At 34.0% G+C, this 24,003-nt stretch overlaps 1 protein-coding gene across 3 annotated transcripts in view; it reads right to left on the minus strand.

Moving 5' to 3' along the window:
- Positions 1–24,003, minus strand: part of ZFYVE16 (zinc finger FYVE-type containing 16) — a 46,410-nt gene that overhangs the window by 12,458 nt on the left and 9,949 nt on the right. For all 3 annotated transcript variants that reach the window (XM_008711029.2, XM_008711030.2, XM_040622138.1), the window contains 12 exons: positions 20,912–21,020; positions 18,004–20,255; positions 16,804–16,900; positions 13,860–14,021; positions 11,615–11,757; positions 9,266–9,644; positions 7,878–8,000; positions 7,030–7,185; positions 6,261–6,485; positions 2,795–2,877; positions 1,928–2,032; positions 1,418–1,565 (listed from right to left, as the gene is read on the minus strand). In XM_008711029.2, the coding sequence (XP_008709251.1) occupies positions 1,418–1,565; positions 1,928–2,032; positions 2,795–2,877; positions 6,261–6,485; positions 7,030–7,185; positions 7,878–8,000; positions 9,266–9,644; positions 11,615–11,757; positions 13,860–14,021; positions 16,804–16,900; positions 18,004–20,255; positions 20,912–20,981 (3,943 nt within the window). In that variant the 5' untranslated portion in view covers positions 20,982–21,020. The remainder of the gene's footprint in view (positions 1–1,417; positions 1,566–1,927; positions 2,033–2,794; positions 2,878–6,260; positions 6,486–7,029; positions 7,186–7,877; positions 8,001–9,265; positions 9,645–11,614; positions 11,758–13,859; positions 14,022–16,803; positions 16,901–18,003; positions 20,256–20,911; positions 21,021–24,003) is intronic.

The raw sequence follows: 24,003 nt of genomic DNA on the forward strand, positions 1-24,003 counted from the left end.
AGCATAAATCTGAGCAATCTCCATGGAAGACAACTTAATAATTACCTATTAAAATTATAAATACATATATCCTTTGACACACCAATTCTACAACCAGGAATTGCACATATACAAGGTTATTCATAGTACATTTTTATAAATAACCAAGAATTGGTAACAACTATGTCCATTAATGAGACATTAAATGATGTATACATATAAAGTGGAAAGTTACAGAGAAGGCAAGTTCTTTTATACTAACAGAATCATCTCCAAGGTGTGTTAAAAGAAAAAGCAAGGTGCAGAATGGAACATATGTTATGACTTGTTTAAAAAAGTGGAAGAAATTTGCTAAAAATTTAAAAATTTTTTAAAAATAAAAATTAAAAAGTGGAAGAAAGATGTGTGTGTGTTTGCTTAAATATACATGCAAGCAAAAATGTTTCTCAAAGGATATACAAAAAACTGATAACACTGGTTTGGTTGCCTGTGGGGAAGAGAAGAGAAGAGGGTAGCCTTGGGGTCAAGGGAGGAAAGGAGATTTCACACTGTAGATACCTATACCTTTCAAATTTTATAATACATATACAACAAACAAATATTAAATAGTTGCTACATTTTAATAACAAAAGTACTAATGACATATTAAGTAAAAAAAATACAAAACTGTAAATATCCACTATAAAACCATCTATTTAATAGATATATACTAATATAAGAAGGAAACATATTAAAATGTCCACAATGGCCATATCTTGGCACTTTTTTTCCTTTTACTACTTTTTAAAACATATTTTCCAAACTTACCAAGTAAGTATACATTACCTTTATAATCAGAGGCTGCTAATTTTATTAGCGGCCAGAATGTCGGACTATTTTAAATATGTTATTTTAAAATGTATCAATTTTATGAAATACTCACTTCCATTTGTTAGGCCCTCTGCTGCAAGGATTTGGCAATCACAGTAGTCACTGAGGCCATTCAGCCAGAACTGAGAGTAATGTCACTCACATATGCTACTCCACCATCTTTACCATTTCTATATCCCCAGCCACTTACAGTTTTATAAATCATTCTTCATCCTTATCCAGACTGTACTCCCCTAAGAGGAGTTGGAGCAGAGAGCAAACAAAGGTGACAAACACCTCATTCCAGAGAGAAATTACTGAAAATAAGATTCAACACCATATGGGATAAATTAAACCTGAAGTATCAAAATAAATACAGTGTTTCAAGTCTTTAAACCTAATGTAGCCCAAGAAAAAAAATACAAATTAGAAGCAATTTTTAATCTGTTGGCGTAGCTAAAATTTTAAATCATATTGTATTATTACCATCAATTCAGCAAATAAGTAAAATATATATATACTTCCCCTTTAAAAGGAATTCCATTTATTGAGGTAGTTTTATAGATCAATACTAGGAACCAACACTTACCTTTTCTAGGATGGCCAGTGGCACTGTTGGCCTGTGTTTGATAAATGCCATCATTCTGTATACAGACTAGGTGAGAATCTGCTTCAGTACTAAAACTAGCTCCAATGCTAATGACATGCTCATTAGAAGAATTTATAACCTTCATTACCTGGGAAAAAACAACACTCATTTAGAAACACTACTAACATGTTATGTCTGTTTTAGTTACAGTCATTCAAAGGGCCACATTTCTGACCAGCTTCATAATTATCAAGCTTTGGTCTGGACAACTCCCTGAGAATGTGATGGAAACAAATGTTTTAAGTTAAAATCACCTCAATTAATAGATAAAACAGTGAAGAAAAAGTTTAAAAAACAGTATTAAACAAATCCATTAGAAAACAAATCTAAAATTTCAAAAATATTTTTGCCATTATGTATTAGACAGTCCGATTCAAAACAAATTTAACACACTTTTAAAGATATGTTCAATAATTATCTTCAAAATCTGCATGAAGAAATTAGACTTACATCATTATATTTTTTCCGAGGTATTTTTATGCAGCTCTTCCCCATTTCCATATGAATCAATAGCTGATCTATATTATGCAAGGTGTACTGGTAATTTCGAAGGTCCTACATATAAAATAATGACATTTCCATAAACATTAAACTATCCATAAGCATTTTACCCATTCATTAAATCCTTTTTAAGAGTATCCATCATTTTAAGACTTGTGATACATTAACTATCAAATTGCCATCCAGAAAGCAGTACCAACTGAAAAAAACCAACTAATCCTTCCAACTACTCCACAACAGTAATAAAGAATATCATTCTCAGAAAGAATTCTGTAGTATTTGGGGATGATCTCCTCTTTCTAATTGCAGATCTTCCAAAATAGGTCTTCAAAGTAAACATGTATAAATAAAAGTAAGTCCACTGAAATACTTTTCTATGGTTACAGATAAAACAATTACAGAAAAAAGAGGTGGAAAGGAACTTGAGATTATCTAATCCAATTCTTCCTATTACAAATGAGGAAACCTGGGCCACAATTTGCTCAAAATCACCAAACTGACTGACTTAATATACTAACACTTTTGCTAACTCTTCAACAACTGCGTAGATCTCACATTACCTACATGTGAAAGCACTGCAGCAGAACAAATCAAAAGACAATTACAATCAGGTACACATATATTAGGAGATTTGTTCTAAAAAGCAATTCATTAAAAACAGAGCCCATTTCTGCTAAATAAATTAAGATATATTATAAATGAACTTCCATTATACCAAAAATGCCGAATTAAAATAGGAAAATATAAATATGTAAAATATGCTAAATAAAAATTTAAAATAACAACATAAAAATACTTAATAGTTTGATTACTCACAACAAGTAAGTTCATAATGGTGTGTCCTATTTCTCCAAAGAGAGGTTTTCGGCCTCTAACACTCGTTAGAGGAGCAGGATATGCTATACACAAGAAAGAAAAACTGGTTACTGTCAATAAAAACCCAAAAAAAGTCTTGAATTTATTACTTTTAATTCTCATTTCTCAAACATTATGGATAAATACTACCCAATCAGTTCTTTGGGGAAAGTGAGAGAGACATTAACCCCATAGTGTGTATCTATTGGATGTTACACTGAACTGTAAACTTTACATACACTATCTTATCTAGGCCCTAAAACAACCAGTAAGGCAATTATGTCTACGCCTACTTTAATAATGGGAAAGTAGAGACATATAGATTAATAAACTTGCTTATGGTGACTAAGTTAATAAACAGTGAAACAGATTTGAAATTTAAGCTTGCTTGATTCCAAAGCATTTCATCTTTTCATTATAGATGTTGTTTCCACAAAAGGATAATGACAGGAAAATTATAGTAACGGGATAGAACCCTATAAAGTTCTGATAATTTAAAGAGAATTTTTAAAGAGAAATATGAAGAACTCAAAAATTTTAAGGCATGTATAATTAATGTTCAGTTGTGCAAATTTATAGATGGTAATAAACTTTTATAGTTCTTGGGTCAGCCTGATAAAAGGGGCACACAGAGTCAGAGAAGTCAGTGCAGAGAACTAGAAGGAACATGGAGTCTATCACCTAACTACTTTTCTCTTTCTTTAGGGCACTATACATATTATTCACCAAAAAGGAAAAGATATTTGGTTGGCAATGCAGCAGAGATCCTGGAAAAAAAGGAAGGTAGGACATTTCTATAATGATAAAAAGCAGAAACCTTTTTAACCTTCAGTTCTCAGCCTAGGTCAGTAAGCAAACAAACCTCTCTCATACCTTTTACACTAATAAATGTCCTTAAAACTCTAAGAAAATGTATTACCTGACATCTATTTTTAAAATTTAAGTCAGAGTAACTCACATCTTTGTTATTACCAACATATTTTTTAGTGTTTTGTTTTGTTTTTTAAAGATTATTTATTTGAGAGAGAGAGAGAGCACAAGCAGCGGGGAAGAGCAGAGGAAGAGGCAGACTCCCTGCTGAGCAAGGAGCCCGACATGGGGCTTGATTCCAGGACCCCAAGATCACGACCAGAGCCGAAGGCTGATGCTTAACTGACCAAGCCACCCAGGCACCCCTATTTTTGAGTTTTTATTTTAAAAGGACAACTATGTTATTTAGAGGACAGAGGGTGCAGACTGGAAAAAAAACATAGGACATTAGTGGTAAAAGACATTAAAATGATAAGATACGATTAAGATAAATGATGCCTTTTACTCCATCTTTTATGAATGAGGGAACATCCTTTACAACTTGATTGAGGTAATTTATTTGAAACAGTATTTTCAAAAGGTTATGACTTAGAAAGACATTCTGTCAGAGTTATAAAGGACCTCATACAACAGTGAATGGTATTCCAAATGGTCTCAATGTAAGTCTAGATAATCTAATTTCAGACCATTATTTTCAATCTTTAATCTTGGGACTTTAACTTTTGCCATTAAATCTTCCATACATACATTATCTCTAACAAACACATATACACACACATCACATTTCCAAGTTTGTATCTAGAGGCATGGCCAACAATAACATCAAAATGTCAGTATATCTAAAATTCAACATTACCCAATGAATTCAGAAATAGCTAAGACTAATTAATTTCTATGTACAGGTTTCCTCCCAACCAAAAGTCTGCTTTATACCACTTTGCTTTTACAAAAGACCTGTGTTAGTAACTATTTTCACCAACTGAAAGAAATAAGAAACAGATTTTTTGTGTTTATGAAAGGGTACTGGTTGGGGTGCCTGGGTGGCACAGTCAGCTGAGCATTCAGCTCTTGGTTTCAGCTCACGTCGTGATCTCATGGGTCTTGAGATGGAGTCCCGCATCTGACTCCATGATCAGTGCAGAGTATGCTTGTGTTCCTCTCTCTGCCCCTCACCTTCTCAAATAAATAAATCTTTAAACAACAACAAAAAAGAAATGGTAATGGTTTCTTTGCTTTATGCCATTTTGGCATACAAAACGTTTCACAGGAATGTTCTACTTTCGGATAGTGGGAAAAACCTGTATAATTCGTGATTTTTATCTTCATCATCACTAAACAGCTATCATAGCTTTGCAGCTCCAACTCCTGTGATCTTTTGAGAAGTCCCAGAAATTGCTCCATGATTTTCCTTCTTTGTGTGTGAGAAAATCTAGAAGTGATACCAATATACTGGCCAAACTTATAAATTATATGTTCCATAATGACTTAAGATTATATATTGACCTAACTTTCCATAAAAATAGCATTCAAATATTTATAGCAGAGACAAAATATCAGGCTGAATGGATGAAACACTTGAGGCAAAATAAACTTTTCTAAGCTCTGTAGTTTACACAGTAAAAAACCTGAGATGAAATTAAAATTTTGATACTTTTTACACAACAGTATCACATATTTAAATCCTAAATGGTGGGCTACCCGGGTGGCTCAATTGTTAAGCATCCAACTCTTGGTTTCAGCTCAGGTCATGATCTCAGGGTTGTGAAATCAAGCCCAGAGCTGGGCTCCACGCTCAGTGGGGAGTCTGCTTCAGATTCTCTGTCTCCCTCTGCCCCTCCCTTGGCTTCCATGCACTGCCCCCTCCCTTCTCTCTAAAATTAACAAATCTCAAAAAAAAAAAACCAAAAAACCCTAAATGGTAAAAACCTCCCCCACAAAATCAAAGAGTTTGATAAATTTGCCAAAGAGAGAGATTTATATCTTTCACTGAATTTGTCCACTTTGAAATATTTTATAAATTTTATAAATCCCCTCCATTTAATTTTCCTCCAAGAAAATACCTATTTAATTCTATTGGAATCAAATGCCTAAAACTTCATTAGATATACTTTACATGTAATAAATAAATAATTTCTTGAAAAAACTCAAGGATAAAGGGTGGGAATTCAAAAATTTTAACATTAAAAATGATTTCAACTTAGAAATAACCATACATAAACTGGGACCATTATTTCACAATCCTTTGTGTTTGGCTTTATGATGTACACAAATTCAGAGGGAAAATCATTTACCATCATAACAAAATGAACTCCCTGCATACATGCTTTTAAGAAAACTTCTCAATGTTTTCTATATTTGGTTCTGAGATGTAAAAACAAAATTTTTTAAGGTAAGTTAATATAATTATGAACATCAAGAAACTTCATGACATACCAAGGTTGTCTAAACAATCATTTGGTAGTAGAGGAGGGCTGTCTTGGAATTTTGAAAGTATATCAAAACAAAAGTAGTCCCCTTAAATCAATTAAACATCGATTTTAATGATATCCCTGAAATTCTTATTTTACATTTACTACATCTGAATCTATATGATTTAACTTATTATTCTAAAACTTACCTTTATATTCTGCACCCAGTCTCAACATTAAGCGCATAGGAAAAACCTTTGCCCAGGGAATCTCTAGCTTCTGAATAAGAATTCCACAAAGAAAAGGATTACTTGGTAACAGGAGATCATCAAGTTTCTGAAAAGTAGGTGTAATAAACAGAAATCCTCCATGATCCTTACTACTGAGAAAACTCTCAGTAAAAGTAATATTGTCCAAGTTTTCTATGTATTTTCCTGGAAATAAAATCATTAATAAAAAGAATTTAAGTAGTTTTAAAAGGCATTCTGAGTCTGAATGTTGCAGTATAAACTTTCTTAAATAACAGCAATGTGGATTTTTTTTTTCTTATTTCCACACTTAAAGAAGCATCTATTGAATAACTTGTGTGCACAAAGCTCAGTTATTCCTGGAGGTTGGGAATTGTGAATAAAAATTTGAAAATGTTTCTAACCATAGGTGGTTTTAAATTTTTCTCTTTACTGCATGACCATGTGAAAATTCATCATGTCTCCCCCAGTCTTACACAGATAGGTATATAGACACGTATAAAATCAAGAAGGCAAATCTATTTCCATTTTTAAAATTAAAAAACTGTGTAAAAACACTAATCACATAAAATGCTAGATTTAAGGAGACTGAAAATGATGACTAAGATCTTTTAAGAAATTAGCAATCTCTTCACAAAATAAATCTTTAGTACAGTTAGCATAGCCAAAAGCATAAATGCCTTTAATTAATTTACCCCCCCCCCGAACAGTTCAAAATAAAATGCTATACCTTTTAGAGCATCCTTATAGATGGTGATAAATAGTTTGAAGATGTCCTTTGGAATAGTATCTTCATTTGGCAAACATAATAACAGAATAATAATTTCTGCCTGTCCCAAGCCATGCAGTCCATTGGTTGAGAAGTACCAGTATTTGTCTGAGGAATCTTAAGTGATAAAAGCATATAACTATGAATGTCAACTTCTGTTAACCAAAGAAACTAATATAGTTGTCCTTTGCATGAAGCACAACTTTTCACATTTCTTATTTTCCCAGTTCTCCTCACAAAAAAAAATTTAAATTGAATTGTGTGAGATTAATGCAAAAAAGAGAAAGGATGAAAAACTATCTTATGGAGTCAATTAATAAATAACACTAAAATAAAAATAAAAGATACACTAATATGCTGAAATGTAGTGGGTAAGAATCAAGTTTGTTTCAGAGAATGAAACGCTGAAAGATTCATTGATGAGTACTGAGGATTATTTACTTCCTTACTTTTAATTAGGTCACATGTCACTTACTTTAAAACTATCTTTATTGCTACTAAATCAAGATTCTTGCTTAATTAGCAAGTTTTAATTTATCTAAAAGCTGTATGAAATACAGTCAATTGTATGCTGAACATCAGGTATAGCTAGGAGCCCATATCCTTAACCTAGGACTAAATGAAGAACACTAGTAAAAATCTTTAAGGTTTTAAGTCCCACTGAATATAAATTTGCAAAATCTATATTCATATGTGGCTGACAAATCAACATCCAATGCTGCTTACTTTTCATGGTTGCCAGTCAAAATTTAATTAATTTCAGAAATCCTACACACCAATTAGGCAAAGAAAGATCAATCATTACTTACAAAATACTAACTTGACATTCACCAGTAGATTAGCATTTAGGACAAATGTAACAGGACGAAAACTTTTCCCTTCAAGAAGCAAAATGATCTGCTCATGAGATGGGTGTTCCTCTACTACAGGCACTAAATCATGAAAGTAATATATTAGTTAGAATATGACTTCCTGTTAAATATGCTTGCAATAAAAAAAAGATTTATAAATCCATCAATGGCTTGATCAAAATTTAATAACAAAAGCAAATCCATTTCATAAAAATCAGTTAATACCCTGCACAACTATTACATACTCATTTTTACTTTTCTACTTACCTAAAGGTACTAACACTGTAATACATATAAATCCTGATATATTATATATAGTATATATGCAAATATGTTGATTAAATAGCATATTTATACAATTTTAGCCCTGTACAATTTTAAAACAAGCATTTTTGTAAATTAGATTCTAGACTGCCAGCCACTCCATAAATTCTGAACTTTGCAACTCTTAAAGTAGTCTAGACTCAGGCTGTACATACCACTTGCTGCCATATGCCCTATGTCACTGACCAAATGTCAAAAAAAGATCTTGACAATCAACAGGAAAATATGTATGGCATGTGAAGTATAGGGCTTAAGGTATTTCTGCCACTATAGCTAGGTTCATGAAATAGCTCCCAGTGACAGAACAAAGATCCCAACTTCATTCCCCTATATTATCATGCACAGAACATAATCATTTCAGGTTGAGGGATGCAGCAAGGGTGACAAGGCTGTATTCCTAAGGAACTACTCTGAGGTGGGAGCTAGCCAGAATCTCCAGCTTGGAAAGGACCTTAGAGATCAAATAAGTTCTCATCTTTTACATAGGAAACTGAAGCCCAAAGAGATTCAATCACATGCTTCAAGTCACAGGTGTATTAAGTAGATGAGAAACTAAAATTCCTAGCTTTGCTGTCCAATCCAATACTCTCTTCATCAGGCACTTTGCTCCTTCAAAAAAAAAAAAAAAAAAAAGGTATGGAGTGGGGACGCTGAGAAAAAAATGATATGGAGTTAAAACTCTAATACAATGGAAATATGTTCAGGATTAAAAGTGTACGAATTTCCCTGTCAAACTAAACTTTTGCCTCATTCTAAATTAGGAACTCAAGATGAGATAAATGAGTCATATTCATTCAACTCAAAAGTTCAGATCTTTTCAGAATTTGGTTTCACATAACAAGACTTTTTGTAAACTAAAGATACCAAACTGTAGTACATATTTCAACCAAATTGTCTCAGCTTAAAATATGCATTTCATACATCACAAAATTCACCAATACATTCTTTCAAAAAAAAAAAAAAAAAAAAAGGAAGGAAGGAAGAAAACCCTCTTTTTTAAATTTAAATAACTATTATCCTACCTGATCCCTTTTCTCCAGATGCAACCAGAAGAGGGGGCAAACTGTCCTCATCATTAGGTAGAAGACTAATCTTATTGCAAACATTCTTGTCAATACCACACAGTAACCTATAATCTGAAGTACTAGCAACAGGTAAATTGCTGTGAACTAAGACACCAGTAGGACTAGGTGGTCCCTCAACTTCTGCAAAAACGTCATCATTTAGTGTAAAAGAACAAGAAGTAGGTAACCCCTCGCTTCCTGTGTTTATAGGCAGTTTTTCCGCAGATGGAACCTGAGAAATAGGACTCCGAATTATCTCATTTCTTGTAATATCTCCTATCTCATTGTTTGCTTTTTCCGCTGTAGTAGAATGGGCATGATCCACTGTGTTTACTGTCTGTAAGATATGGAATTAAAAAGAAAAAAACCATCAGTTCATATTCTCTGTTCAACTGTGAAATGTTGATCTCTATAGCCAAAGATACCTTTTTAATAAGAATAAACAAAACCAAGATGGCCTCAGGAACTCTTCAAAAGCCAAATTTGCCAAGAAACAGTACCATTTTGTTCCTTTAAATTCAGAAGAGTAAGGTTGAGCTTTACCATATCATATACTTGAGTAGGTCTTAATGACTTAAAAGGAGGCAAGGAGAACTTCAGTATCCTGTATACCATATCACACAGTAAGCAAACGAAGTTTAACCCAACTCCCCTTCTGACAACAGCCAAAAAGCCTTGAATCAGGAAAGGTAGCAAGGGACAGATCAGGGGGCAAGGCAGGAAGGGGAATGGTTAGGAAGCAGAGTGGTAGGTGTATTCCTCAATAGTAACCACTAATAAACACTTCAAGCCAGCTTCAATAAAGCCCCTTTCTTTTTAAACTGGCCAAACCTGAGTTAGTATTAAATGAGAAGTATTTATGAACTCAAGTAAAACTTATTAGACTGTTTAGAACTTTCATTTTGTTAAAATATCAATTGAGGGGGGCGCCTGGGTGGCACAGCGGTTAAGTGTCTGCCTTTGGCTCAGGGCGTGATCCCGGCGATCTGGGATCGAGACCCACATCAGGCTCCTCCGCTGTGAGCCTGCTTCTTCCTCTCCCACTCCCCCTGCTTGTGTTCCCTCTCTCGCTGGCTGTCTCTATCTCTGTCGAATAAATAAATAAAATCTTTAAAAAAAAAAAATATCAATTGAGGGTAGGTGCTTGTGGTAATTAGGGCTATTTATAAATTCTAGCTCATGAACCCTGAAAAACAGCATACGTTTATATGGTATGTGAAACAGAGCAGGATACATACCGATCTTGTCTAGTGTATACACCCAGGATAAACCAGGTAACTGGCACAGAGTAGATGCTCAATAAATATCTGTTTACTGAATAAAAGCATTCCCGTTTCATGTATGAATACTTGCTTCTATGAATATTTTGCTACTTTACAATGAAAGTTCTTAGTGGGCTGGGATTCTGTATTACATATCTTTTATTTAACATTTAGCACATTTGTGTAAATGCAAACATAAATACCACTATCAGATACTTTACTGAATGTTTGAAAATCATTAAACAAATATTAGTCTAAATTAAATTACTAAATCTCAGTTCTATTTCCATATACCAGGGGTTCTTAAAATGTGGGTCAAGGTTCTCTGAGGTCCCCAAGACCCTTTCAAGGGAGTCAGTGAGGTCTGAGGATTTTCTTCATATAATTTACCCAAAAACAACATATCACAACAGACTCAGTGTAGAAGCAGACATGAGAATCTTTTATTAAGCCAGACATCAAAGTATTTTGCAAAAATGTAAAACAATGTTATTCCTCTCACTAAACTGTTTTAAAATGTCTCATAAATTATTTCTATTAATAAACATTAATTTTTAAATTAATTTTTAATTTTTTCCTCAATTTTAATTTAATTAATTAAATGGATTTATTTATTTTTTTTTTTTTTTAAGTAGGCTCCATGCCCAGCATGGAGCCCAATGCAGGGCTGGAACTCACGACCCTGAGATCAAGACCTGAGCTGAGATCAAGAGTTGGACACTCAACCAACTGAGCCACCTAGGCACCCCACACAATTTTAATATAGTAATTATTACTAGGTATAACCCACATAATCTATAGCTCTTTCAAGTTCTCAATAACTTCTAAGAGCATAAAAGGGTCCTGAGACCAGTAAGTTTGAGAATCATTACCCTAAACTGACATTAAAAAAGGTAAAATCTAAAATACATTCACTACATCATATATTTGTCATTTTAGGAAGCTCACAGCATTAAAAAAAAAAAAGTACTCTAATAATCACACTACAAAATATACTTAAAATAAAATGTTATTAAATCAACAAATCATTCTTTAGATTCCTTACCAAGGGCATATCAGGTAAGAGAGGACTCATGTCTTCAGAGCATTTTTTACTTCCAGATGATAATTTTGTTGTATCTGCAACTTCACCATTGGGCAGTATACCATCTGCAAACCATACTCTCTTCTGTTCTTTGGAGCATAATCCTAGAATCAGTTAAAAAGTAAAGCACTTGAATTTGGTCTACTGCAAGGATTTAATACTAAATCAACTCAGAAATGTTTTCAAAACCTTTTTGCTATCCACTGACAAGATCTGCCTTCTCAGGGCTGCAAAGGCCTAGAGAAGCGGCCTTTTGTGATTCATCTAGCCGGAATGGAAGTCTTTTCCCAATTTATACAAAAGGCAGGAGTAACTCTAGGAATCACATACGCAGAAAAAGAGTGGACAGGAGAGGTTATATCTTTAAGACACTGGGAGCAGATTTAAAGCCTGTACTACTAGTGAGTGAAGAATGAATAAAATTTAAAGACTACGGCACAAGGTGGAAAAATGTAGACCGGAGCATGACAGATAAGCAAAAAAAACATGCAAAGAACAGAAAGAAGTATAAAAAGTCTAAAAAAGTAAACAGGATCACTTGTTCATCAGAGGTCATTTTATTAAAATTCTTTATTTAAAATAGGTCATTTCTTATTTTTAATGTACTTAATAAGAGAAGCATGATATTTTTTGTTCTTATAACGTGGATATTGAACTTTATTAATATTTTCCTCCCAAATTTGGAGGAAATAACTAGATATCAGCATAAATATGTGTTCTCTTTTGTTACAAAGCATCCACAGAGGAAGGTTATGAAAACAGCTGCCAGACGGTTTTAGGACAATATAAAAATCAAAGGATCAACATCTACCTTCCAGAATATAATACAGATAAACATTGAGAAAATTGGAATTACATACAATTTTTGCAATATAGGTAGACATACTAAGTAAGGTATCTTTCATATATTTGCAATACTTTTATAATTTAGTAATTTGGATGTCGATGTAAGAGAACATGCCACTATTTTTAAAGCATATTTGTTCATTTTAGAGCTGTAACATACAACCATATATGCTGAATCTCCTTACCTAAGTTATAATGACAAACAGAAAATAGTATATTGAGATAAACTGAAATCCAAAGTAATTATCAGAAGTATCTGAATCTGTTTTTAACTGACATTTACAGTTATTTTTTAGCAAGATAGAGACTAATTGTTTGTATTTAAAAATGTCCACAGGCTTGGGGTGCTTGTGTGGCTCAGTCATTTAAGCAGCCAACTCTTGGTTTTGGCTCAGGTCATGATCTCAGGGGCCTGAGATCAAGCCCACTTTGGGCTCCACACCTAGAAGGGCATCTGCTTCAGGATTCTCTCTCTCTCTCTGGCCGTACCCTGCTTGCTCACTCTCTCACTCTCTAAAATAAATAAATAAATCTTAAAAAAAAAAAAAAAGTACACAAGCTTTACTACAACAGATTAAAAAAAAAAGGACAGAGAGCCCCAAAATTTTTAAATAGACTTAAAAAAAACATATTTATTATGGTAAACTATACATTTAAAAACCGATTTTTAAAGAAAGGGAGGCATGCCAGTTATTTACCTATTGTCTCTCAAACTCAAGCCCACCCTTCTATAAGGTTCTCTTTGATGCTGGGCCAAAGTCTAGAAAGTGCAACTTTCAGACCCCTTTGCTGGTTGGCTCTAGTCACATTCTGCCAATAGCATTGGTGGGAGACTGGAAGGTAGGAAGAGAAAGAATTCTGTTTCTAGTTCCTGCTAGGATCCTTGCAGCAGCAGTACCACCAGATATAGGTGCATGCCCTGTGATTTGCAGTACTCTGAAAAAGACTTGTCTGGAATACTCCTTCATTAAACTGAACACCAGTCCTATGAAGCGCCTTGATGGTTCCAGCATTTGCTATTTGGTGTTCTTCCAGAAATCACACCAGTCACACCCTGAATCCCAGGTCTGAGAACCAAACACCTCTTAGTACTTCTGAACTGAGTTCTAGAATATTGCCTTTCACCTTTCATTACTCCAACCCTAGGAGTAGCGGTTGTTTCCTGTAGTTAGTAATCTGAGTCACTTGAACACACCTCTTTTGCTCTTCTAACCTTCTAACACACATACGTATCAGCTCCCTGTACCAAATTCCTTCTGATATTTAGTCTGGTCTCTCTGTCCTCACTAAATCTTATCAAACTAGAAATTCCATTAAAAAATTATCTCCAGTCTAAGACATAGCATTTTCTTCCATTTACCTTCAACATTTGGTTGTTTAAGTGCTGAGATCGGTAAAGTTGTAGGTGAAGGTATACTGGATGTTTGAGTCTCCTGAAGAGGCTGGATGGTGGCACATTCATCAGAATGATTAGATTTAAGATTAGAACCAGTTGGACTCATCATCCTTTCAAAAGCCTGAGCTAGAAATATGAAAAAATATTAAAATATTAAAATACTTTTGAGCTTCAAAGCAAATTATAAGTTACCTATTTTTCAAGTTGTGAGGAGAAAGAAATCAACGGCTAAGCAAGAAAAAGCAGTGGCACTTGGCAAAGATAATGTCCTTACTCCAGTTGGCAGCACTCCACTTCAGTATAAGCTACCAATTACTTATTTCAATATTATATTTAGCATATGTTTATCTACTAAGTAACTGTTATTTAATATGACTGTCTTTGTTTTTGTCTTGTACCCCTATAAAAGTCTATTTTCAACACAGTTCAGAGTGATTCCCTTAAGACATAAACCCTATCACATCCTTCCTCTGTTTAGAATTTTTTAATGGCTTCCCAAGAGGAGTGAAGATTTCAGTTGTTAAAGTGGCTCACAAAACCCTACATAATCTATATCCCTACCTCCTCCGCCTTCCCACTTAGCTCTCTCTGACCTCATCTCTCACTACTATCCCACCTGTTCATTATGATCCAGCCATCTAGGCCTCCTGGTTCTTCAACAAGTCAAGCAAGCACTCTCCTAGCACAATCTTTGCTCTCGCTGTTCTCTGTTTTGACTGTTCTTCCCATAAACACTCACATAGTTTTATTCTCTCACTTCAGGTCTCTGCTCACATGTTATATTATCATAAAGCCTAACTCTGCCTACCATTAAAAAATACTATCTCTTGCCACCAATCTGTTACTATCTATCTCTCTTATACCCTCTTACTTTAATTTAGGATATTATCACCATCTGGTATTCTCTTTGCTTACTGTCCACCTCTCCCCGCATTCCTAAGCTCCATGAAATAAAAAGCTCCATAAGAACAGGAATATATTCTGTCCATAGCTGGAGCTCCAACATGCAAAATAGTGCTTGAATATTGCTGAATGATTTTTCATCCAAATGACATGGAACAGCACTGGTAGCTCTCCCCTCATCCTTTCTCCAAACCAATCTGCTATAGATATTGCCACTGCTAAAGTAATCTTCCTCAAGTGCCACTGAATGGCACTGAATGATAGCACTCTCATGAAATGGCTCCAACTCACCAAATAAAATCTATACATCTTACTCCTGGTTTTGAGTAATACCCAACTTGCCCCTAATGGCACTCACATGCAGGCTTCCCTGAAACTTATACAGTCTCAGCACAACTTCCTCATTATCCATAATCTCTAATTAAACTATTCTTTTAATCCTTCATGGAATTTGTCTTACAACTCTTGAGCCATCTTTCTCATCTTATTTAATAACATTATTTTAAATGATCACTTCTACCATCTTCAACCCTAAGGTTGATATTAAAATAACTTGTGTTTGTTTTTTTGTGGTATACAAATTAGTGTTAAATAGACCATAAGTGATAATACATGCTATAAGATATCATAACACAATAAATAAAACAGATAACTAGATAACCAAATTCATTCCAAGATATTTTCTTTAATAAACCAAAGCACGATCTCAACATCCTACTGAGTCTTTTTAATGACTGTATTTTCTCCTCTCCTGGAAACTTACAGTCAAAATGTTTTAATGTTCACCCAAAAATCTGACCTGTCAACTCAAATAATGTTTCAAATCATCATGGCTATTTATTTTTCAAGTGGGGAGAGAGAATTGTGTGGGAACTTGCTCTCATATTTCTGAGTTCTAGCAGGTTGTCTGGCTAACAGCCCCAGCAGGCTTCTAAGCTACTGAAACAGCACAGGAAAAAACAAAACTATAAAGTCTTAAACTAACCTCTTCATACACAATGTTGGTAAGATGGAAATATAAAAAGTTTACACTCTATTATCTTCCAGATAGCAGAGGTCAACAGCAGGGAGAAAAGCAGCTTACCTCAGGCTAATAGACTCACATCAGAGCTTTTTTGGAGAATTGCTGAAAAAATTTATCTTCATTCAAAAGAGAAAAACAAATTATTATCAAGTATTTATTCTCCTGGCTAACAGGAAGCACCACCTGAGCTAGTATACAGGTCTGGTATTGAAAAGTCCCAAGTATTATTTGCTGGGTATTAAACTGTCAACAAATCTTTGAAAATGCCAAGAAGTACTAAAAAAGCAAATGTTTATTTGAGGGAAAAAAAAAAACACAATACAATGCACACACACACATACACACACACACTCTGTGAGAACACAAATAAGACCACCAAGATTATTGCTGATAATGGTAGCTAAGGTAGAGAGCCAGAAACAATGGGAAATACATACAAACAAAATTCTAAAACTGAGCAGGGAAAAAATATATGAGACAAAAATGTGCCAATACTGTGACAGTCCTATGAACTAATCTATAAAATCATAAATATTATTACCTTATTTTGTATTCCCATCTTAGGGTATAATTTTCAAAAAGGTGGGAACTATTATCTTGCCTTATGCTATTAATTTATAACACTGAATTCTACTTATTGTTAAGTATTCTATAAATGTTTAGATTAAGATGACAAAGATGACAATGATGATGACAAAACAAATAGGCAGATGAAATGCAGCATTTAGGGACTTGGTACCTGTTAAAAGTTAATGAACTGCCACTCCAGAAACTGAATGCTTCCTTTCCAGACTGGTAGTATTAATTGTGAGAGTAGAACAAAAAGAAGAGAAACCAAGCCATGGGATGTCCCACCTAAGCCAGATAAGTCAACACTAGGTCCTCGCCTTAAGAAAATAAAGAAGTTTATCTTTGTCACAATCCAAATGTTTTTAAGATATATTCAATTACTGGAAGAAAATATGTCAGGTTAATACTCACCTTTACTAATAGTCTCAAAGCAGACTACACATACTCTTGCTTCCTTTTCTAGATATTGTAGTTTACACTTCCTATTACAACAGACACCACAAAATACCTATAAAGAATAAAATATCAAATTTGGTTTTGTGTCCAGCATGTTTATACCTATGGAAGGCAGGGGAGAGGATGCCCAAAATCTAATTAACCAAACACCATTTTTCTGATTACATAAATAATTTTTTTTTTTTAAGATTTTATTTATTTATTTGACAGAGACAGAGATAGCCAGCGAGAGAGGGAACACAAGCAGGGGGAGTGGGAGAGGAAGAAGCAGGCTCATAGCAGAGGAGCCTGATGTGGGGCTCGATCCCAGAACGCCGGGATCACGCCCTGAGCCAAAGGCAGATGCTTAACCGCTGTGCCACCCAGGCGCCCCACATAAATAATTTTTCTAATCACTATAATCATAGGAAGTTATTAAAATGATTCTTTTTTATTTGTTTTACTTCAATGACGTTTCTGCAATTTAAAATTGTGTCTCAGACAAGGAGAATTCCTTTAAATCAATTCTGTTAATTGAAAAAGAACAAAAATTTTCTTTAATGAATATGTTTATAGTTGAAAAAGTTTTCTGTGGTCCTTTATTTAAAACTTTTAAAAGTAGAATGTTATTATTTTTCTAAAGAAGAGGAGGGTTGATCTGAGACCAACCTAATACTGAAAATTGCTGAATGAAAAATGCAATGTTATTTCTGTAGGCAACCCTTAGAGTTTATAGACAAGGGAGTCAGAATGCAAACAAGGTCAGCTTCAGCATTCTGAACCTTGTGGCAGCCAATTTCCTTTTTTCTCCCTAGATATAGACTATAACACTAACTGCAGAGTGGTCTTGGAATTAATTCAATGATACAGGGGGATATGACTGAATTTGGGACATCTCATGTGTTAATGTTAGAGGGATAAAGACATATTCTTAGATTTCACAAAAACTAGTAATGAGCATTCCTCATTTCCCCATACATCATACTCATGACAAGGTGACATTTATTTACCCTCAAGCAATCTAAATATGACAGTGATTTATATATCTCCATGTAGGTAAAAAATTATTTTAAACTAGCCAAAACTTTTAATCACCCATTAATCAGCTTTTTTGTCACATTAAATTTCATTTAAAATGTCTCAAAAGAAAAAAAGACAAAGATTTTTATAACTTACTTTCCCACATGCTCGGCAGTGGTGTCGCCGTTTCGTAAAAGTAAATTTGACTTGGCAGTTCATACAGTTTGGAGCTTCTGAATCAGGAACCCAAGTAGGTTGTTTCTGGCCCAAAACCAGGCCTTCTTTGCAAGTGTTTACAGGTAGAGATTCTTCATTCACAGTTACAAAAGTGGATCCACCTTCAAAATTACTTTCTATATCGATGTAATTAGAGTTGAAGCTAACCTGAGGATCAGTTGTAGAATCGGTAGTACAAGTGGTTGGAACAATCATATTTGCTATGCTGGGCTCACTTTCAGGCATATTTGGAACTTCTGGTTTATTTGGTTCTTTTGAACCCCTTGGTCTTGATGGAATGCTAAACAATTGCTTTGGTCTGGCCCCTCCAACATGAACAGATTGACTGTTAATATCAGAGACTGATACTTCATTCGTAATCTCAGATTTACTGTTAGATAACCCTTGTTCAACTGGAATTGTATTTTTTTCCCCTAAAGAAAGGCCACCATTTTCTGTTGTATTCTGTTTATCAACTGTTTCACAAATCATATTAGTGCCAGGACTTTCTCCAGTAGCACCTGTTTCAGCATTGAAATACATATTATTGACATTCCCATCATCTAGGCCTTTCATGTCTATCTGATTCATTTCAGATTTTGAGTCATTTACACTTTCTTCAAACGATTTTATGTTACTAGTCTGAAGATACTGTTCAGTCAGAAAGGCATCAAGTTCAGCATCACTAATTAGTGCACCACTTTTCATGCCTTCATCAATATTGAAGTAATCTAAGTCTTGCCCATCAATATCACTGCTTGAAAAAAGGAGACCTTCACAATGATCAGGAAACTCTGGGGCATTAGCACCAGAAAGCTCCATCTGAGATTCTGTAGCTGCAGAAGAATTTGTGTTACCAGGGTGATCTAAAGACTCAACTCTGATTACCATCTGGCTGGACTCTTCCTTCTTATTTCCCACCTGTTCAGTTATGTTTTTACATTTTTCCTGTTTCAAAAGATCAGTCTCCTCCAATGGTTCGCCACCCAGAATAACACTCTTCTGTATTTCTTCAGGCACTGGCACTGCATCTTGTATGCTATCTTTATGTTCATTCTGCGGTAAACAATCACCATGTGCTTTACTTTCAATTAATGATCCACACAAAGACCCAGGTACTGGAAGACAGGTCAGTGAGGAGTATATCTCTTCACCTGAAACATTTAGAGTTGGAGAGGAATCCTGAATTACATCTTGATTATCTTTACGATCTACATCTCTTGAGCCTTCTTTTGCAGATTGTTTGAGAAAAATAGTCCTATCTTCCTGAAAGGAAAAGTCAGGTAATTTGAAATTTTCATCTTTTGTATTTGAATCATTTAAGTATAAATCTTCATTTTCTGAAAAACTGCAAGGCAAAGCATTTGTATGGTCTCCTCCTTTTAAACATTCTGTGGCAGCTATGACTGCCACATCTACTTCCTCTTTTACCAAACAGTTATCGGCTTTCAGTAGTTCACATGGCTGGTCCTTGTGTTGTAGGCTGTCTTTGGCATCAAACATTTTGGGACTTTGTTGAGTCAAAGCAGATGGCATGTTAAAATCAACAACTGGTTCTAACTGATTAGAAATCTTTTTATCCTTTAAATTCTCTCTTACACTGTAATTACATGAATCTGAAGGTGTTGTATCTACTTTTATACCCAATTCTTCAGCTTCACTAATTTCTCTATTTTGTAATTCAGAGTTGATATCATTCTGTTCCTCTCTGACAGTATTATTACCACGGTCTGTTGAAGAAGCACAAAGAGTTTCTGACGCTGAAGATAAATCCAAACCAATCAAAGAATCTGCACTAGACTTAAAATCATCTGGCAATAACTGTTTAATATCTTCTTCACTGTTAGTTACATGAACTAAGTTACCCATGTCGCTTATCAGATCACAAACAGGCTTACTACATCGTCCCATATAGAGAGGCTGGATTTCATCTGAAGTGCCACCATCCACAGAAGAAAGGAGATCAAGTCCTGTTACATTTTTTTCATTTTGTATGGAAGTTAGTCCCTCAAGTGTTTTGTTCAGGGAAATCTGATTTGTTTCATAGCATGTTTCTGATGAGGCACAACAATTGATACATTGTTGGTCCTTCGGTAGCAGTGAAGTCAGCTGTGAGGAAGCCAACTCTGAAGAAACTGAACAGTGGTTAGAATCATATGTGTTTTGATCATCCTGGAGATAATCTTGTTCATCTAATCAAAACAGAGATATAATGTTATTTAGGAAAGCCAAAGCAAAATTATCACAAGTATGTTTTTTAAGACTCCTAAACTAACTAAACTTTTGTTTAGATCACAAATAGACTACTCTGTTACAAAATGATAATAACCTCCGAAAGTATTTTTATTTAGATTTAAACTACTCGGGGCTTTTACTTTTCAGTGTAGATGTCACAATGTGATAGAAATTCCACTCAAAATAATTCAGTTACACTATAAAAACCAGACTGAGAAAGAACTGAAAAACAATCTAACTTCTTGGTTCTCTCTCTAGTTTCCTAGTCTTCATTATCAGATGAGTAAAACATCTCTCATATTAATGAAATACCAATTTATGTAAAGTTTTTGAGCTGCTTTTAGCTGGCACATATGTTGATTTTAAAAGTCTTTCTTTTAGGTAAATTTGTATCTGTAGAGGAAACTTCTAGTTTCCTTACTTCTATTTCTGGCTATTGGTTCTATTCAGTATAAGAACAGACTAGTATGTTATAATGAAATGTGAACATCTTACACAATATAACCATGTGACCAAAACTGAAACCAAATTTTGCTAAGAGTACTCTATATCTGGGATAACTGAATCACAGACACTTAAAAATTTCACTAGTAGCAAAAATTAACCAACAAACCTGGATTCTGTTCAAAATCATCAAGGAGTTTGTCCAAGTCACTGACTGCTGCTTTAAAATAACTGTCCATCCTACTTGTAGACTTATTCAGAATTTAATCCTTATATACCTACAAAATAAAAAGCTATGATAGTTCATCTAATTCTCTAATATATAAATATTATGCCATCTACTGAATACCAAGAAACATAGTCAGGAAAAAGACACAAATAAATTGCTTTGAGGAAGCTACAATTTAGTTGGGGAAATTGCCTCCTTATATACAAAATGACACAAAAACCAATTCTAACAACATAACATACCCACACACACTACTGTAAATTTTAAAAGATCTAAGTAACTCATGTTACTTAAGTTAGATAAATCAAAGAAGAATTCATAATTGAAAGCTAAAAATAGTTATATCATATACCAAATATACATATACAAATATACAAAAATACAATAATATAAAATATACTACATATGAATAAAAATACTTCATACAAAAACCTGTGGGATTCAGCAGAAGTGGTACTTCAAATGCTTAGAGCTTTAGATGCTTATATCAGAATAGAAGAAAGATTAAAGACTAGTAAGCTAAGAGCAGGAGTTAAACAGAATATGAATATATGAGAGAGGTACAAAAAAGTTTTATGAATAAAGTAGATAAACCTCTAATCTGTTGCAAGAACTCCAAAAATGAGCCTGAGACACCTTAAAGGAATCTATCAGTGACTAAAGGGATAAAATCAAAAGGACAAAGGAGCCTAGTTGAAGGGGCTCCTACTGTCTTAAATGAGACAACCAAACACCAAATGAATGAAGGCTGCAAAGGACTGAACACAAATCAAATAAATAAAAAACCAAGAGATCATAATGATACTAAAAACAAAAACAAATAACACCACTCATTAGAGGGTTGCCAGGGCACAAACTCATTACTCTGAGAGTTGATACATTAAGGGAAAAGAGCCAGTAATTTATCCTCCCCTTTATTTACAAAATGTACTTTAGAATAATAAAGTAGCTGCCAAGGGAAAGTTCTTTAGATAAGAATTCCAAATAATAAATATACATGGATATTAAAATTTTAAAAATTATCTCTTGGAAATCCTTACTACAATTAACAGACCAGGCAATAGTTATCAATATATTCTAAAAGTGTTAGATGAAAGGTTGGAGGATAACTTTATAATAGTAGGAACAGACAAACACATCTGACTCCCAATGATCGATTTCACCATCAATAAATGTGGAAGAACCAAACATTTTGTGCCTCGTGTGGAAGATACGACATTACATATAATGTATTCCTGCCCCAAAAAACTGAACCTGAATCTAATCAAGCTTTTATAACTGCATATTTACAGGAAATTCAAGCATAAAGGGACAAATTAGGTGATATCAAAACAAAGCAATCAGCTAAATCCAGAAAGTGGAACACTCTACAGCAGTGTTCCTCACACTGTCTTTGGCGAATACCTTTAAAAAAAAAAAAAAAAAGAATTCTAATCTGTTCCACACTGTTACCTTTGTAAAACTCAATAAAACAATACAAATTTTGCAATAATACATACAAATAAAAAGATATACATTATGAAGCACATTTGAACAGTTGCCTTGGGTGAGGAACAGGAGTAGGAAGTAAGGAATAAAAGACAATGAAAAAATTAGCGGGTTTTACAAGATAATTGCCATGAACTGAAAACACTTGAAGTCCAGAAAAAAAATTAGGATACTTTAAAGATGAGTTAAACAGATTAGACACAGCTTAAGAGAGAACTGAATAGACTGGAAAACCTAACTGAAGAAATGGCCTAAAATGCAGCCCAGAGAGACAAGGAAGAGGAAAATATAACAGGTTAAGAGACATGAATGGCAGAAATCATCCATCATGAGAATGGAGTCCTATACGGAAGATAGAGAGCATGAAATAAGTATGCTTGAAAAGATAATGCTAGGAATTTTTCTAGAACTGATAAAAAACACAACTCAACAGATAAAGGTAACTCATTATACCAAGCCATTTAAATAAGGAGAAATTCACAAGTGGCCACTCTATAGTGAAACTTTTGCACTCCAAAAGTTGAGCCCTTAGGAAAAGGTCATCTTAAAAGGAACAATAATTATGCTGGCAACAGGTAAACTTCAGAACAATTTTCAGTAACAGTGGTATGTCATCCTAATCTAACAAAGCACATTACTTTTTTATTTCCATTGTTAAATTGTGGTTATACCATACATATACAATAGTACACAAAAACAAAGACACCAAAACAAACAAAAGGAACTTGGAGAAAGAGAAAATGCAGGAAACAGAAGAAAACTTCAAAGAAACTAATATTCTCTGAAAAATAACAATGCAACTATGATACAGGAATGGGAAGCCATAAATAAAGAACATATGGAGGGGGAAAAGTGATCATAGAAAGTGATAGCAAAAATCTTAAAATTCAAGTAAAGCTTGTTGACTGCAGTGAAAGCCGTGCTTAGAGGGACATTTATAACTTAAGTACATAGGTTAAAAAAAGAAAGATCTAAAAATCAATCGTCTAAGCTTCCAGCTTGGCAAACTAGAAAAAGGAGAGTAAGAAGAACGAAGCAAAGATAACAAAGAATAGAACAGAAACCAATGAGATTAAAAACAGGAAAACAATGGACAAATAGAAGGAAAAAAATCACTGAAACCAAAAACTCTTTTGTTTGGGGGGAAAAAACAGTAAAATTAATAAACTAGGCTAATCAAGAAAAGAGAGAAACACAAATTACCAATATCAGAAAGAAAGGGGGAATATAACTACTGATGCTATGGACACTTAAAGGAAAATAAAGGAATATTATTAACAACTCTATAATCAGATGAAATGAACCAATTCCTTGGAAGACACAAGCTACAAAAACTTAGACAAGAAGAAAAAGAAAACCCAAACAGTCCTGTATCTATTAATGAAATGGAACCAATAATTAGTAACCTTCCACAAAACAAATCACCAGATCCAGGTGGCTTCACTGGTGAATTTTACCAAACATTTCAGGAAGGAAGAAATGATATTTCATAATCTCTTTCAGAAAAAGGAAGCAGAGGGAACCCTTCCAAATTCATTTTATAA

The sequence above is a fragment of the Ursus maritimus genome, unplaced genomic scaffold (assembly GCF_017311325.1).
Source record: "Ursus maritimus isolate PB19 unplaced genomic scaffold, ASM1731132v1 scaffold_5, whole genome shotgun sequence".
Classification (NCBI taxonomy): Eukaryota; Metazoa; Chordata; class Mammalia; order Carnivora; family Ursidae; genus Ursus; species Ursus maritimus.